This window comes from Pristiophorus japonicus, chromosome 2, assembly GCF_044704955.1.
Source record: "Pristiophorus japonicus isolate sPriJap1 chromosome 2, sPriJap1.hap1, whole genome shotgun sequence".
NCBI lineage: Eukaryota > Metazoa > Chordata > Chondrichthyes > Pristiophoridae > Pristiophorus > Pristiophorus japonicus.
The window spans coordinates 369,553,507-369,567,942 of NC_091978.1; the positions used below are offsets into that span (position 1 = coordinate 369,553,507).

Genomic DNA, 14,436 nt, shown 5'->3' on the forward strand with positions numbered 1-14,436 from the left:
CAGGAGGGGTCAAAACTAAAAATCATGGTTTAAAAACTATTAAAACACTACCTAAACGCACGCAGCATTTGAAACAAAGTAAATGAGTTGACGGCACAAATCATTACAAATGGGTATGATTTGGTGGTCATTACAAAAACGTGGTTGCAGGGTGGCCAAGACTGGAAATTAAACATAGAGGTATCTGACAATTCGGAAAGATAGACAAGAAGGGAAAGGAGGTGGGGTAGCTCTGTTAATGAAGGATGATATCAGGGCAGTTGTGAGAGATGATATTGGCTCTAATGAACAAAATGTTGAATCATTAGAGATAGTAAGGGGAAAAGTCACTGGTGGGCGTAGTTTATAGGCCCCAAATAATAACTTCACGGTGGGGCGGACAATAATCAAGGGAATAATGGAGGCATGTGGAAAAGTAACGGCAGTAATCATGGGGGATTTTAACCTACATATCGATTGGTCAAATCAAATCGCACGGGGTAACCTGGAGGAGGAATTCATAGAATGCATACGGGATTGTTTCTTAGAACAGTATGTTACAGAACCTACAAGGGAGCAAGCGATCTTAGATCTGGTCCTGTGTAATGAGACAGGAATAATAAAACGATCTCCTAGTAAAAGATCCTCTTGGAACGAGTGATCACAGTATGGTTGAATTTGTAATACAGATTGAGGATGAGGAAGTAGTGTCTCAAACGAGCATACTATGCTTAAACAAAGGGGACTACAGTGGGATGAGGGCAGAGTTGGCTAAAGAAGACTGGGAACACAGACTAAACGGTGGCACAATTGAGGAACAGTGGAGGACTTTTAAGGAGCTCTTTCATAGTGCTCAACAAAAATATATTCCAGTGAAAAAGAAGGGCGGTAAGAGAAGGGATAACCAGCCATGGATAACCAAGGAAATAAAGGAGAGTATCAAATTAAAAACCAATGCGTATAAGGTGGCCAAGGTTAGTGGGAAACTAGAAGATTGGGAAAATTTTAAACGACAGCAAAGAATGACTAAGAAAGCAATAAAGGAAAGGAAAGATAGATTACGAAAGTAAACTTGCGCAAAACATAAAAACAGATAGTAAAAGCTTTTACCGATATATAAAACGGAAAAGAATGACTAAAGTAAATGTTGGTCCCTTAGAAGACGAGAAGGGGGATTTAATAATGGGAAATGTGGAAATGGCTGAGACCTTAAACAATTATTTTGCTTTGGTCTTCACAGTGGAAGACACAAAAACCAAGCCAATAATTGCTGGTCACGGGAATGTGGGAAGGGAGGACCTTGAGATAATCACCATCACTAGGGGGGTAGTGCTGGACAGGCTAATGGGACTAAAGGTAGACAAGTCCCCTGGTCCTGATGAAATTCATCCCAGGGTATTAAAAGAGATGGCAGAAGTTATAGCAGATGCATTCGTTATAATCTACCAAAATTCTCTGGACTCTGGGGAGGTACCAGCGGATTGGAAAGCAGCTAATGTAACACCTCTGTTTAAAAAAGGGGGCAGACAAAAGGCAGGTAACTATAGGCCGGTTAGTTTAACTCTGTCGTGGGGAAAATGCTTGAAGCTATCATTAAGGAAGAAATAGCGGGACATCTAGAGATAGGAATAGTGCAATTAAGCAGATGCAACATGGATTAATGAAGGGGAAATCATGTTTAACTAATTTACTGGAATTCTTTGAGGATATAACGAGCATGGTGGATAGAGGTGTACCGATGGATGTGGTGTATTTAGATTTCCAAAAGGCATTCGATAAGGTGCCACACAAAAGGTTACTGCAGAAGATAAAGGTACGTGGAGTCAGAGGAAATGTATTAGCATGGATAGAGAATTGGCTGGCTAACAGAAAGCAGAGAGTCGGGATAAATGGGTCCTTTTCGGGTTGGAAATCGGTGGTTAGTGGTGTGCCACAGGGATCGGTGCTGGGACCACAACTGTTTACAATATACATAGATGACCTGGAAGAGGGGACAGAGTGTAGCGCAACAAAATTTGCAGATGACACAAAGATTAGTGGGAAAGCGGGTTGTGTAGAGGACACAGAGAGGCTGCAAAGAGATTTAGATAGGTTAAGCGAATGGGCGAAGGTTTGGCAGATGGAATGCAATGTCGGAAAAATGTGAGGTCATCCACCTTGAAAAAAAGCAGTAAAAGGGAATATTATTTGAATGGGGAGAAATTACAACATGCTGCGGTGCAGAGGGACCTGGGGGTCCTTGTGCATGAAACTCTTTTAGAGTCTACCTGCAAAAACATAAACATTAAACCGTGCCACCCGACCTGGGTGACACACCAGACATTTACAAGGCCCCTTTTTTTTTTTGGTTTTTTTTTTGGGGCGCTAAAATCAAATTTTTTCCAGTGCTCCCTATAAAAGGGGAGGGGGACACTAAAAGCACTGGCAATTAAAACAAATTAAACTAAAAACGTAAAATCTAATTAAAATTTGGTTGCCGGGCGTGATGATGCACTCCAGTCCCTCCTCCTTGCATGAATCCCAAAAAGTTAGTTTGCAGGTGCAGCAGGTAATGAGGAAGGTGAATGGAATGTTGGCCTTCATTGCGAGAGGGATGGAGTACAAAAGCAGGGAGGTCCTGCTGCAACTGTACAGGGTATTGATGAGGCCACACCTGGAGTACTGCGTGCAGTTTTGGTCACCTTACTTAAGGAAGGATATACTAGCTTTGGAGGGGGTACAGAGACGATTCACTAGGCTGATTCCGGAGATGAGGGGGTTACCTTATGATGATAGATTGAGTAGACTGGGTCTTTACTCGTTGGAGTTCAGAAGGATGAGGGGTGATCTTATAGAAACATTTAAAATAATGAAAGGGATAGACAAGATAGAGGCGGAGAGGTTGTTTCCACTGGCCAGGGAGACTAGAACTAGGGGGCACAGCCTCAAAATATGGGGGAGCCAATTTAAAACCGAGTTGAGAGGAATTTCTTCTCCCAGAGGGTTGTGAATCTGTGGAATTCTCTGCCCAAGGAAGCAGTTGAGGCTAGCTCATTGAATGTATTCAAATCACAGATAGATAGATTTTTAACCAATAAGGGAATTAAGGGTTACGGGGAGCGGGCGGGTAAGTGGAGCAGAGTCCACGGCCAGATCAGCCATGATCTTGTTGAATGGCGGAGCAGGCTCGAGGGGCTAGATGGCCTACTCCTGTCCCTAGTTCTTATGTTCTTACGTTCTAGAATACCCAGCCTCTTAAGTGCATCATTATAGATTTGGAAAAAAAAATCTTCAAGATTCAATTGCACTACTAATTAAATATTTGAAGCTGGATCAAGTGCTAAAGAACTGTCTGTTCAGATATTAAAGCACTTACACAGAAAGATACACCTCCCTCTTTCTCTCTTCTTCCTCCTTCGCCCCCCCCCCCGCCCCCCCCGCCCCCCCTCACCAATACATCAATTAAAAGTTCAATTATCTTCACAATTAAAAACAAACACCCCAAGTCTGAAAGCATAAAACTATCAGGAAAGGCTGAATAGGTGATGTCAGGAAGCACTTCTTCACATAAAAAGGTGGCAGAAATCTGGAAATCTGCTCCAAAAAGCTGTTTAGACAAATGCATCGATACTATTTGCCTCAACCACTCCCTGTGATAGGTGTTCCACATTCTCACCACTCTGGCTGTCTCCTGAATTCCCTGTTGGATTTATTAGTGACGATTTTAATTTTATGGCCCCGAGTTCTGGTCTCCCCCACAAGTGGAAGTGTCTTTGCTACATCTACCCTATCGAACACCTTAAACATTCTCTAGAAAAAGAGAAGGTTGAGGGATGACCTGATATAGACACAATTATGAAAGGTGTTCAATCGGGTAGATGTAGCAAAGACACTTCACACTTGCAGGCGAGACCAGAACTAGGGGCCATAAAATATAAGATCGTCACTAATAAATCCACAGGGAATTCAAGAGAAACCTGGATAGTGGTGAGAATGTGGAACTCGCTATCACAGGGAGTGGTTGAGGCGAATAGCAGAGATACATTCGCCTCAGCAGCGTTTTGGGGGAGAGAGTTCCAGATTCCCAGCACCCTTTGTGTGAAGAAGTGCTCCCTGACATCACCCTGAACGGCCTGGCTTTAATTTTAAGGTGACGCCCCCTGGTTCTGGACTCCCCCCACCAGAGGGAATAGTTTCTCTCGATCGACCCCATCAACTCCTTTAAATCATCGTAAACACCTCGATTAGATCGCCCCTTAAATCCTCTACACTCGAGGGAACACAGCCCAGTCTGTGCCACCTGCCCTCGGGATTTAACCCTTTAAGTCCAGTATGGAAACATTTTAAAAGTGTGATGGATTGAAAAATTCTGCCGGTGGATTTATTGAAAAGGTTTTGATAAAAAGTAAATTGGGAACCATCATTTCACTGGTTGGTTAGCAAGTAAGCATAGATTTCAATACTACCACATAAAACGGAGATTTTAGAATTTATTTACTAAGCATTACCTCGATGTTAAAATTTTCATCCTGGTTTTCAAATCCCTCCACAGCCTCACCCCTCCCCATCTCTAATCTCCCAAGTTTGCAGATGACACTAAATTGGGTGGCGGTGTAAGCTGTGAGGGGGACGCTAAGAGGCTGCAGGGGAACTTGGACAGGTTAGGTGAGTGGGCAAATGCATGGCAGATGCAGTATAATGTGGATAAAACGCAAAGACAGAATATTATCTGAATGGCGGCAGATTAGGAAAAGGGGAGGTGCAACGAGACCTGGGTGTCATGGTTCATCAGTCATTGAAAGTTGGCATGCAGGTACAGCAGGCGGTGAAGGCGGCAAATGGTATGTTGGCCTTCATAGTTGGGGATTTGAGTATAGGAGCAGGTAGGTCTTACTGCAGTTGTACAGGGCCTTGGTGAAGCCTCACCTGGAATAGTGTGTTCAGTTTTGATCTCCTAATCTGAGGAAGGACGTTCTTGCTATTGAGGGAGTGCAGCGAAGGTTCACCAGACTGATTCACGGGATGGCTGGACTGACATGAGAGGAGAGACTGGATCAACTGGGCCTTTATACATTGGAGTTTAGAAGGATGAGAGGGGATCTCATAGAAACATAAGATTCTGACGGGACAGGACAGGTTAGATGCGGGTAGAATGTTCCCGATGATGGGGAAGTCTAGAACCAGGGGACACAGTCTTAGGGTAAGGGGTAGGCCATTTAGGACTGAGATGAGGAGGAACTTCTTCACTCAGAGTTGTTAACCTTGGAAATCCCTGCCGCAGAGAGTTGTTGATGCCAGTTCATTGGATATATTCAAGAGGGAGTTAGATATGGCCCTTACGGATAAGGGGATCAAGGGGTATGGAGAGAAAGCAGGAAAGGGGTATGGAGGGAATGATCAGCCATGATCTTATTGAATGGAGGTGCAGGCTCAAAGGGCCAAATGACCTACTCCTGCACCTATTTTCTATGTTTCTACATTTCTAAGATATCTGCTCCTCCGATTCTGGCCTCTTAAGAATTCCATTGCTCCACCATCGGCGGCCATGTCTTCAACTGCCCGGGCCCTAAGCTCCGGAATTCCCTCTCTAAACCTCTTCGCCTCTCTCTCTCCTCCTTTAAGACGCTCCATAAAACCTTCCATGATGAGGTAATCTGCCCCAATTAGCTCCTTATGTGGCTTGGTGTCAAATTTTACCTAATAACACTCCTGTGAAGTGCCTTGTAATGAAAAGGCGCTATATAAATATAAGTTGTTGTGGTTGATTTACTTGGAGGGTTGTTAGGTCATGGGATGGCCTTAGCAGAAACAGACAGAAGTAGAATCCATAATAGTTTTGAAAAAAGGGAACAAAATAAATATTATGAAGAAAAAGAAAACGATGGGGATAGGCATGGGGAATGGGGTTAAACGGATAAACTTTCACAGAAACGGCAGAGTCACGATGGGCCGAATGGCCTCCCTCTGTGCTGTAAAACACGATTCTATATTTCTAGTTCGAACACATGAAAAAGTTGAGCTCATTCTCATCATCGAATCAAAGCAGAATAACTTTCCCTCCTAAATAAAATCCACTGGTCACCTTTGAGCTACATTATAAATTTTACCATTCTAATTTTTTGTCTACAGCCTTCCGAGCGACTCATTAGAAGTAAATACATACATCGGCTCTCTCTTGCTCTCTCTCAGCTCGGTGATACGACTGATGAGATGTGTACCTCGCTCGCCCATTGGAATATGGCTGTGTATTACCTAAAAGAATGAATAATTAAGGATTGCGCAATCATCACATCCGCATCTAATAAACCCAACAGTCTGGCATGGAGATACGAGACACATTTTTTGCTTATTCTGAAAAAAAAAGCACATTAGAAATTATCACACCCCACACAGAAAGCACTAACTGGTAAGTTTAAAAAATGAAAAATCATTACAAACCACATACAAACCGATATTCCAATATAAAAAAGGGATCGCATTAAAATAAATGTTTGTAATGCAATAAGAGTCGCATTTAAATTCCACAGCCTTGCGGACTCAGCCATGATCTTATTGAATGGCGGAGCAGGCTCGAGGCGCCAAATGGCCGACTCCTGCTCCTAATTCTTATGTTCTTACGTTCATTGATTTCAGCAACAGAAAATGCTGGAAATGCTAAGCAGGTCAGGCTGCATCTGCGGCGAGAGAAGCAGAGTTAACAGTGCTGAAATTCCGATGTCCCGGGTCCGTACCAAGTTCTTATGGACCTGGGAAGGCATCGGAAAAGCCGGTTTTCAGCACACCACATGCGCTGAAAACCAACTTTTCCGATCGGTCAAGTTTCTGGCTTGACAGATCGTAGCCAGATCACGAGCGAGGACACCTGCAGGGCAAGAGTTCCGATATTTACGCATATTTTGCCCAGCAAATGTCCTCAAAAATCTTGCGCCTGAAAAAGCAGGCGCAAGTGTTTAAAAAAAAATAATTTAAAGTTATAAAAACACATTTTATTGTTAAAAACCATCCCCACAACGGTAAGTTTATTTTAAGGCATAATTAAAAAATGTTTAAAAAAAAAGTCAGGAAAATATTTTCTTCTTTATACAAGAACTTTAATTTATGAATCTTAAATATGTAGTATATATTTCTTTTTTTTTTTAATTAGTGTTTTGTGTTTGGGGAGGGCTTCTCATTCATAATAATGGGAACTCCAACCTACGGAGTTCCCATTATTATGAATGAGAAAATACTGTACCTTGATTGGCTGCCCAGAGCCATGTAACTCCAGCTCCAGGCCTGCGCACATCCCGACGTGCACGTGCTGTGAAGGCCTCAGGCTCGGAAGTTTGTGCGGGCGCAGCAGGAACAACTTTAACTTTTTCAGTCGTTTGTCCGCGGGAAGACCTCGATCGGAATTTCAGGCCCGTTGTAACATTTCAGTTCTAACGAAGGGTCATCGACCTGAAACGTTAACTCTGTTTCTCTCGCTCCACAGATGCTGCCCGATCTGCTGAGTGTTTCCAGCATTTTCTGTTCTTATATCAGATTTCCAGCATCTGCAGTATTTTGCTTTTGTGTTGCTTTCAACAACTTTAGATCCTAACCACTGCTGCCATTTTCTCAGACAGTAGCTGTAGATACTGGTTTTGTTGTGGCCTCGATTTCAAAATTCTCATCCTTATTTTCAAATCCCTCCCTATCTCTGTAATCTCCTCCAGTCACCCCACAACCCCCTCTTTTCCCCCCCCCACCCTCTTGAAAATCCCTGATTATAATCACTCAACCATTGCCGTATGTTGCCTGGGCCCCAAGCTCTGGAACTCCCTCCCTAAACCTCTCCGCCTCTCTTTTCTCCTTCAAGATGCTTCTGAAAACCTCTCTCTTTGACCAAGCTTTTGGTCACCTGCGCGAATTTCTACTTGTGCAGCTCGGCGTCAAATTTTTTTAATCGCATAACACTCCTGTGAAGCGCCTTGGGACATTTCACAATGTTAAAGGTGCTATATAAATACAAGTTGTTGTTGTAGTTGTTGAAAGAAAAAAATTTAAATGGGCTGCACACCAAAAATATAATCTAGAGGGAACATTGCTCTAGATCCATCTTTTGTTTCTTTACCTGTTCCGTTACCATCTCCTTTTGCATCACTCCATCATCCCGTTTGTCTCTCTAATCTCTCCTGCCTACCACCCGATCACAGACCTTCCCTTTTGTTCCTTCCTCCCCTCCCCCCTTTCCCTGCCTCCGCATTTGCTTAAAACCGGTTACATCTCGAACTTGTTCCAGTTCTGACGAAGGGTCAGCGATCCGATAACACTGTTTTTCTCTCTCCACAGACGCTGCCTGACCTGCTGAGTAGTTCTAGTTTTGTTTTTAAATTTAAAAAAAATTGTGGGGTTTCCCACCACACCAAACTCTTGGATCCTCCGCCCAGACACACACACACACACACGCAGAATCGACTGAAATAGTGCAAAAGATTGCGGAATTTCAAGTGTATGAGAGTTACGCCCATAACTTTGGAATTCTCTGCACCAGAGGGCTGTGGATGCTCAGTTGCTGAGTATATTCAAAGCCGAGATCGGTAGATTTTTGGACTCTAGGGGAATCAAGGGATATGGAAAATCGGAAGGAAAGCGGAGTCGAAGTCAAAGGTCAGCCGTGATCTGATTGAATGGTGGAGCAGGATCGAGGGGCTGAATCTTGCTCCTAATTCTTATGTTCTCTTACATTGATGGCCTCTAGTTCTGGTCTCCCCCACAAGTGGAAAACATCTTCTCTATGTCTACCCTATCGAACCCCTCCACTGTTTTAAAGTCCTCTATCGGGTCACCCCTTTGTCTTCTTTCTAAAAAGAAAAAAAAAAAAGAGAGTCCCACTTGTGAAAAAAAACAAATAATATTCATCTCGTTATTTTATTTTTGGGAGGACATCTTCAACTGTACCTGCAGGGAATCCTCCTCCAAAGAACATGTTAAATAAATCCTCTGGTGTAATGTCCGATTCATAATTCCTGTGAAATTCGAAGCCACCGTGCTGATAGTTCCCAGGGGACTGGCTGTCACCGTACTGATCGTAGTCCTTGCGTTTCGCTGGGTTACTGAGTACCGCGTAGGCATTTCCAATTGCTGTAGATTGGGTTTGAGAAAGGAGACATCATTAAAAAAAAACTACATGAGGCCCCATCTGCCCCCTCAGGTGGACGTAAAAGATCCTATTTTGAAGAAGAGCAGGGGAGTTATCCCCAGTGTCCTGAGGCCAATATTTATCCCTCAAATCAACATAACAAAAACAGATTATCCGGTCATTATCACAGTGCTGTTTGTGGGAGCTTGCTGTGCGCAGATTGGCTGCCGCGTTTCCCACATTACAACAGTGACTATACTTTGAAAAGTACTTCATTGGCTGTAAAACGCTTTGGGACATCCTGAAAAGGTGCTATATAAATTCAAGTTCTTTACTGCTTCAACTTTTTTTTTAAAAGGGCTGTTCTCAGATGTGTCATGCTCAGTGCGAGAGGCCACACCCATCAGTGAGTCACAGTTCCCTCTGCACTGGCTTGTGTCTTTATACACAATGTGCTAGTGTGGCACTGCCCCAAACCCCTCAACAACCCTTTGCATTTAAATAGCATTCCTCGCAGAAGCATTGTGTCTCAGAGCGCTTTACAAATGAAGGAGGAGGAGAGAGAGATCAGGAGCTTGGGGGAAGAGAGGGGTTGGGGATGCTAGGATGGGATGACCAAAGGCATGCTTTAAGACACTTTTAAAAGCAGGGAGAGCGATGTAGCAAGGTGTGGGTACACAGGTCTAGAGGAAAGAGAATAGAGCCGTTGACTGAGCAGCAGGAGCGAGACGTCCTGTGTTAGTGAGTGGAATGTATGTACAGGGACACAAGTAAAGAGGATCGCCAAGGTGGAGGCCATGGACAGATTTGAAAACAAAGATGAGATCTGTGAAATGACTCACTGGGAGGGACAAGTCAGGAGTGTGATGGAATACTCTCCACTTGCCTGGGTGAGTGCAGCTCCAACAACACTCGAAAGCTCGACACCATCCAGGACAAAGCAGCCACTTAAATCGGCCCCCCATCCACTTCCTTCCAACACTCACTCCCTCCACCACCGGCACACCGTGGCTGCAGTGTGCACCATCTACAAGATGCACTGCAGTAACTCGCCAAGGCTTCTTCGGCAAAACCTCCCAAACCCGCGACCTCTACCACCTAGAACGACATGGGAACACCACCACCTCCACGTTCCCCTCCAAGTCACACACCATCCGGACTTGGAAATATATCGGCCATTCCTTCATGGTCACAGGGTTAGAACCCCGCAAGGTTCAGTGCTGGGACCCCAGCTATTTACATCAATGATTTAAATGAAGGAATTGAATGTAATATCTCCACGTTTGCAGATGACACTAAGCTGGGTGGCGGTGTGAGCTGTGAGGAGGATGCCAAGAGGCTGCAGGGTGACTTGGACAGGTTAAGAGAGTGGACAAATACATGGAGGATGCAGTATAATGTGGATAAATGGGAGGTTATCCACTTTGGTGTTAAAAGCAGGAAGACAGAATATTATCTGAATGGTAACAGATTAGGAAAAGGGGAGGTGCAACGAGACCTGGGTGTCATGGTACATCAGTCATTGAAGGTTGGCATGCAGGTACAGCAGGTGGTGAAGGCGGCAAATAGTATGTTGGCCTTCATAGCGAGAGGATTTGAGTATAGGAGCAGGTAAGTCTTACTGCAGTTGTACAGAGCTTTAGTGAGGCCACACGTGAAATAATGTGTTCAGTTTTGATCTCCTAATCTGAGGAAAGACGTTCTTGCTATTAAGGAACACAGCGAAGGTTCACCAGATTGATTCCCGGGATGGCAGGACTGACATGTGAGGAGAGACTGGATCGACTAGGCCTGTATTCACTGGAGTTTAGAGGAATGAGAAGGGATCTCATTAGAAACATAAAATTCTGACAGGATTAGACAGGTTAGATGCAGGAAGAATGTTCCCGATGTTGGGGAAGTCCAGAACCAGGGGTCACAGTCTAAGAATAAGGGGTAAGGGGTAAGCCATTTAGGACCGAGATGAGGAGAAACTTCTTCACTGAGAGTGGGTAAACTGTGGAATTCTCTGCCACAGAAAGTTGTTGAGGCCAGTTCGTTCGATATATTCAAAAGGGAGTTAGATGTGGCCCTTACGGCCAAAGGGATCAAGGGGTATGGAGAGAAAGCAGGAAAGGGGTACTGAGGTTGAATGATCAGCCATGATCTTATTGAATGGCGGTGCAGGCTCGAAGGGTCGAATGGCCTGCTCCTGCACCTAATTTCTATGATTCTATGTTTCTCTCGAACAGCACTGTGGGAGCACCTTCACCACACGGACTGCAGCGGTTCAAGGCAGCAGCTCACCACCACGTTCTGAAGGGCAATTAGGGATGGGCAATAAATGCCAGCCTTGCTGGCAACGCCCACATCCCGTGAATGAATTAAAAGCAAGGTAGTGGAGCCCAAGAATGGGAGAGTGAGCGCAGTATTCATCATCATAGGCAGTCCCTTGGTATCGAGGAATACTTGCTTCCATTCTGAACACGAGTTCTTACAGTATTAAGGAGTAATTGAAGCTTTATGGAGAGTTGATATGGGGAGGTCTACCCTCGACATGAAGGAAGCTGATTGGGAGGGAAGGGGCAGTATTGTGCAGGTTGAAGAAAGACAATTTTGGAAAGGGAAGGAAGTAAAATGTTTTGGGTTGAGCAAGATCGCTCACTTCCAGATATATCCAAATTTGCCAATGACACAAAGATAGGCGGCATTGTAGGCAGTGTAGATGGAAGCATAAAATTACACAGGGCTATAGTTAGATTAAGTGATTGAAATGCATTTGCCACAGTTTTGCCCAATGTAAACAAATTTGAAGTCATCCACTTTGCACTTAAAGATAGAACAGGGTAACTTCTAACTGGTGAAGAGCTAAAAACAGTGGATGTCCAAAGAGACTTGGAGGTCCAAGTACAGAAAATAATCAATAAGGCTAATGCAATGCTGGCCTTTATATCTGGAGGACTAGAATACAAGGGGGTAGAAGTTATGCTGCAGCTGTACAAAGCCCTGGTTAGACCACACCTGGAGCACTGTGAGCAGTTCTGGGCCCACACCTTAGGGAGGGTATATTGGCCTCAGAGGGAGTGCAGCGTGGGTTTACCAGAGTGATACCCAGAGGGTTACGTTATGAGGATTTCTCAAGTTAGGGTTGTATTCCCTAGAATCTTGAAGGTTATGGGGTGATCTGATCGAAGTGGTCAGGATATTAAGGGGAACAGATAGAGAGAAAATATTTCCGCTTGTTGGGGAGTCTAGGACTGGGGGCAGAGTCTTAAGAAATAGAGCCAGACCTTTCAGGAGTGAAATTAGAAAATTAGGAAACACTTCTACAGTTTGGAACTCTCTCCCGCAAATGGCAATTGATGCTAGGTCAATTGTTAATTTTAAATCGGAGATCGATAGATCAAAGGTATTAAGGGATACAGGGCAATGGCGAGTATATGGAGTTAGATTACACATCTCCCCAAATGGCCACCTCCTGTTTTTATGGACTGGAAGTAAGCAGGTGAGCAGAGAAGGATATCAATGCAGAGCCTGGTTCGAGCTTTCTCCTCGATTGGAGAAGAATAAATATTCAACAGACTATGTGAATTCATGTATTACAGAAAAGAGAGATGTTGGAGCAAGGAATGCTTTGCCCCGAGGAGTGGTCAAGGTAAAAGTGGATAAGTATTTGACGAGAGAGAGGCGCGACAGAGTTAGATAATGGCTGTAGCGGAATCCAAAACCATCAGAACCTAGAATCATAGAATAATCATCATAGGCAGTCCCTTGAAATCAAGACAGACTTGCTTCCACTCAGAGTTCTCAGATGACTGTACAGTCCAATACAGGAATTACAGTCCCTGTCACAGGTGGGACAGACAGTGGTTGAGGGAAGGGGAGGGTGGGACTGGTTTGCCGCACGCTCCTTCCGCTGCCTGCGCTTGGTTTCTGCATGCTCTCGGCGACGAGACTCGAGGTGCTCAGCGCCCTCCCGGATGCACTTCTTCCACTTAGGGCGGTCTTTGGCCAGGGACTCCCAGGTGTCAGTGGGGATGTTGCACTTTATCAGGGAGGCTTTGATGGTGTCCTTGAAACATTTCCTCTGCCCACCTGGGGCTCGCTTGCGGTGTAGGAGTTCTGAGTGAAGCGCTTGCTTTGGGAGTCTCGTGTCTGGGGCATGCGGACAATGTGGCCTGCCCAGCGGAGCTGATCGAGTGTGGTCAGTGCTTCGATGCTGGGGATACAAGGGCAGACATCGATGACGAGGTTCAACACCGCCTCCATTGAATCGTACTGCACAGTGGGTGGCTATTCGGCCCATCGTGTCTGTGCTGACTCTCTCTGAGCGATCCAGTTAGTCCCCCCGCCCCCACTCTCTTTTCTCCAAGTATTTATCCAATCCCCCGTTGAAGGCTACTACTATTGAATCTGGCTCCACCACCCTCTCCGGAAGCGTGCTTCAAATCCTAACCACTTGCTGCATTAAAAAGTTTTTCCTCATGTCGCCTCTGGTTCTTTTGTCAATCACCTTAAATCTGTGCCCTCTGGTTATCGACCCTTCCACCAATGGGAACAGTATCCCTTTACTTACTCTATGTAAACCCTTCGTGATTTTAAACACCTCCATCAAATCTCCTCTTGGTCTTCTCTGCTCCAAGGAGAAAAACTACAGCTTCTCCAGTCGATCCAGGTTACTGTATTCCCTCATCCCTGGAACCATTTTAGTAAATCTCCTCTGCACCCACTCCAAGGTCTTCACATCCTTCCTAAAGTGTGGTGCCCAGAATTGGACACAATACTCCAGCTTGTATGCTTTGATTGTTGTTCGGACGTATGCACAGTATGAGAAGCAGCCAATGGTACATGGATGAAGTAAAGCCCGATGCAAAGGGTCCAAGCTCACCTTTAAAGGCCTCAGTTGCTCCAGGAGCATGGTTTTTATCCGGGTGAAACTTCAACGCCAGTTTGCGGTAAGCTTTCTTTAGATCCTCATCAGATGCATCTTTACTGGTCCCCAGAATCTCATAGTAATCTTTACATCTCTTTATCCTGTAGAGAGATTAGAGCATTCAATACATTCAGCCTCTCAACCAGCAGGGAGTTCGTTTAAAGTTATTAATATAATCAATCCCAGAGTGCAATCACAGCAACCATGCTCTTAAAAGTGGTACTTTTTCCCCCCCCAATGGTACTTATTCAACAAACAGAATTAAGGCTGCTTTCTCCTTCAAGAGTGAGACATTTATAAAAGTTTGGATAATAAACAGAAAATAACAATTAGCAAAGCCTTCAGCAGCACCTCCCAAACCCGCGACCTCTACCACCTAGAAGGACAAGGGCAGCAGGCGCATGGGAACACCACCACCTCCACGTTCCCTTCCCAGTCACACACCATCCTGACTTGGAAATAT

General features: G+C 44.7%; 1 protein-coding gene across 2 annotated transcripts in view; it reads right to left on the reverse strand.

The window, feature by feature from the left end:
- dnajb14 (DnaJ heat shock protein family (Hsp40) member B14) overlaps positions 1 to 14,436 on the reverse strand; it is a 52,084-nt gene that overhangs the window by 9,545 nt on the left and 28,103 nt on the right. For both annotated transcript variants that reach the window (XM_070872988.1, XM_070872983.1), the window contains exons 3-5: positions 13,929 to 14,074; positions 8,881 to 9,063; positions 6,122 to 6,210 (exon numbers count right to left, since the gene is read on the reverse strand). In XM_070872988.1, the coding sequence (XP_070729089.1) occupies positions 6,122 to 6,210; positions 8,881 to 9,063; positions 13,929 to 14,074 (418 nt within the window). The remainder of the gene's footprint in view (positions 1 to 6,121; positions 6,211 to 8,880; positions 9,064 to 13,928; positions 14,075 to 14,436) is intronic.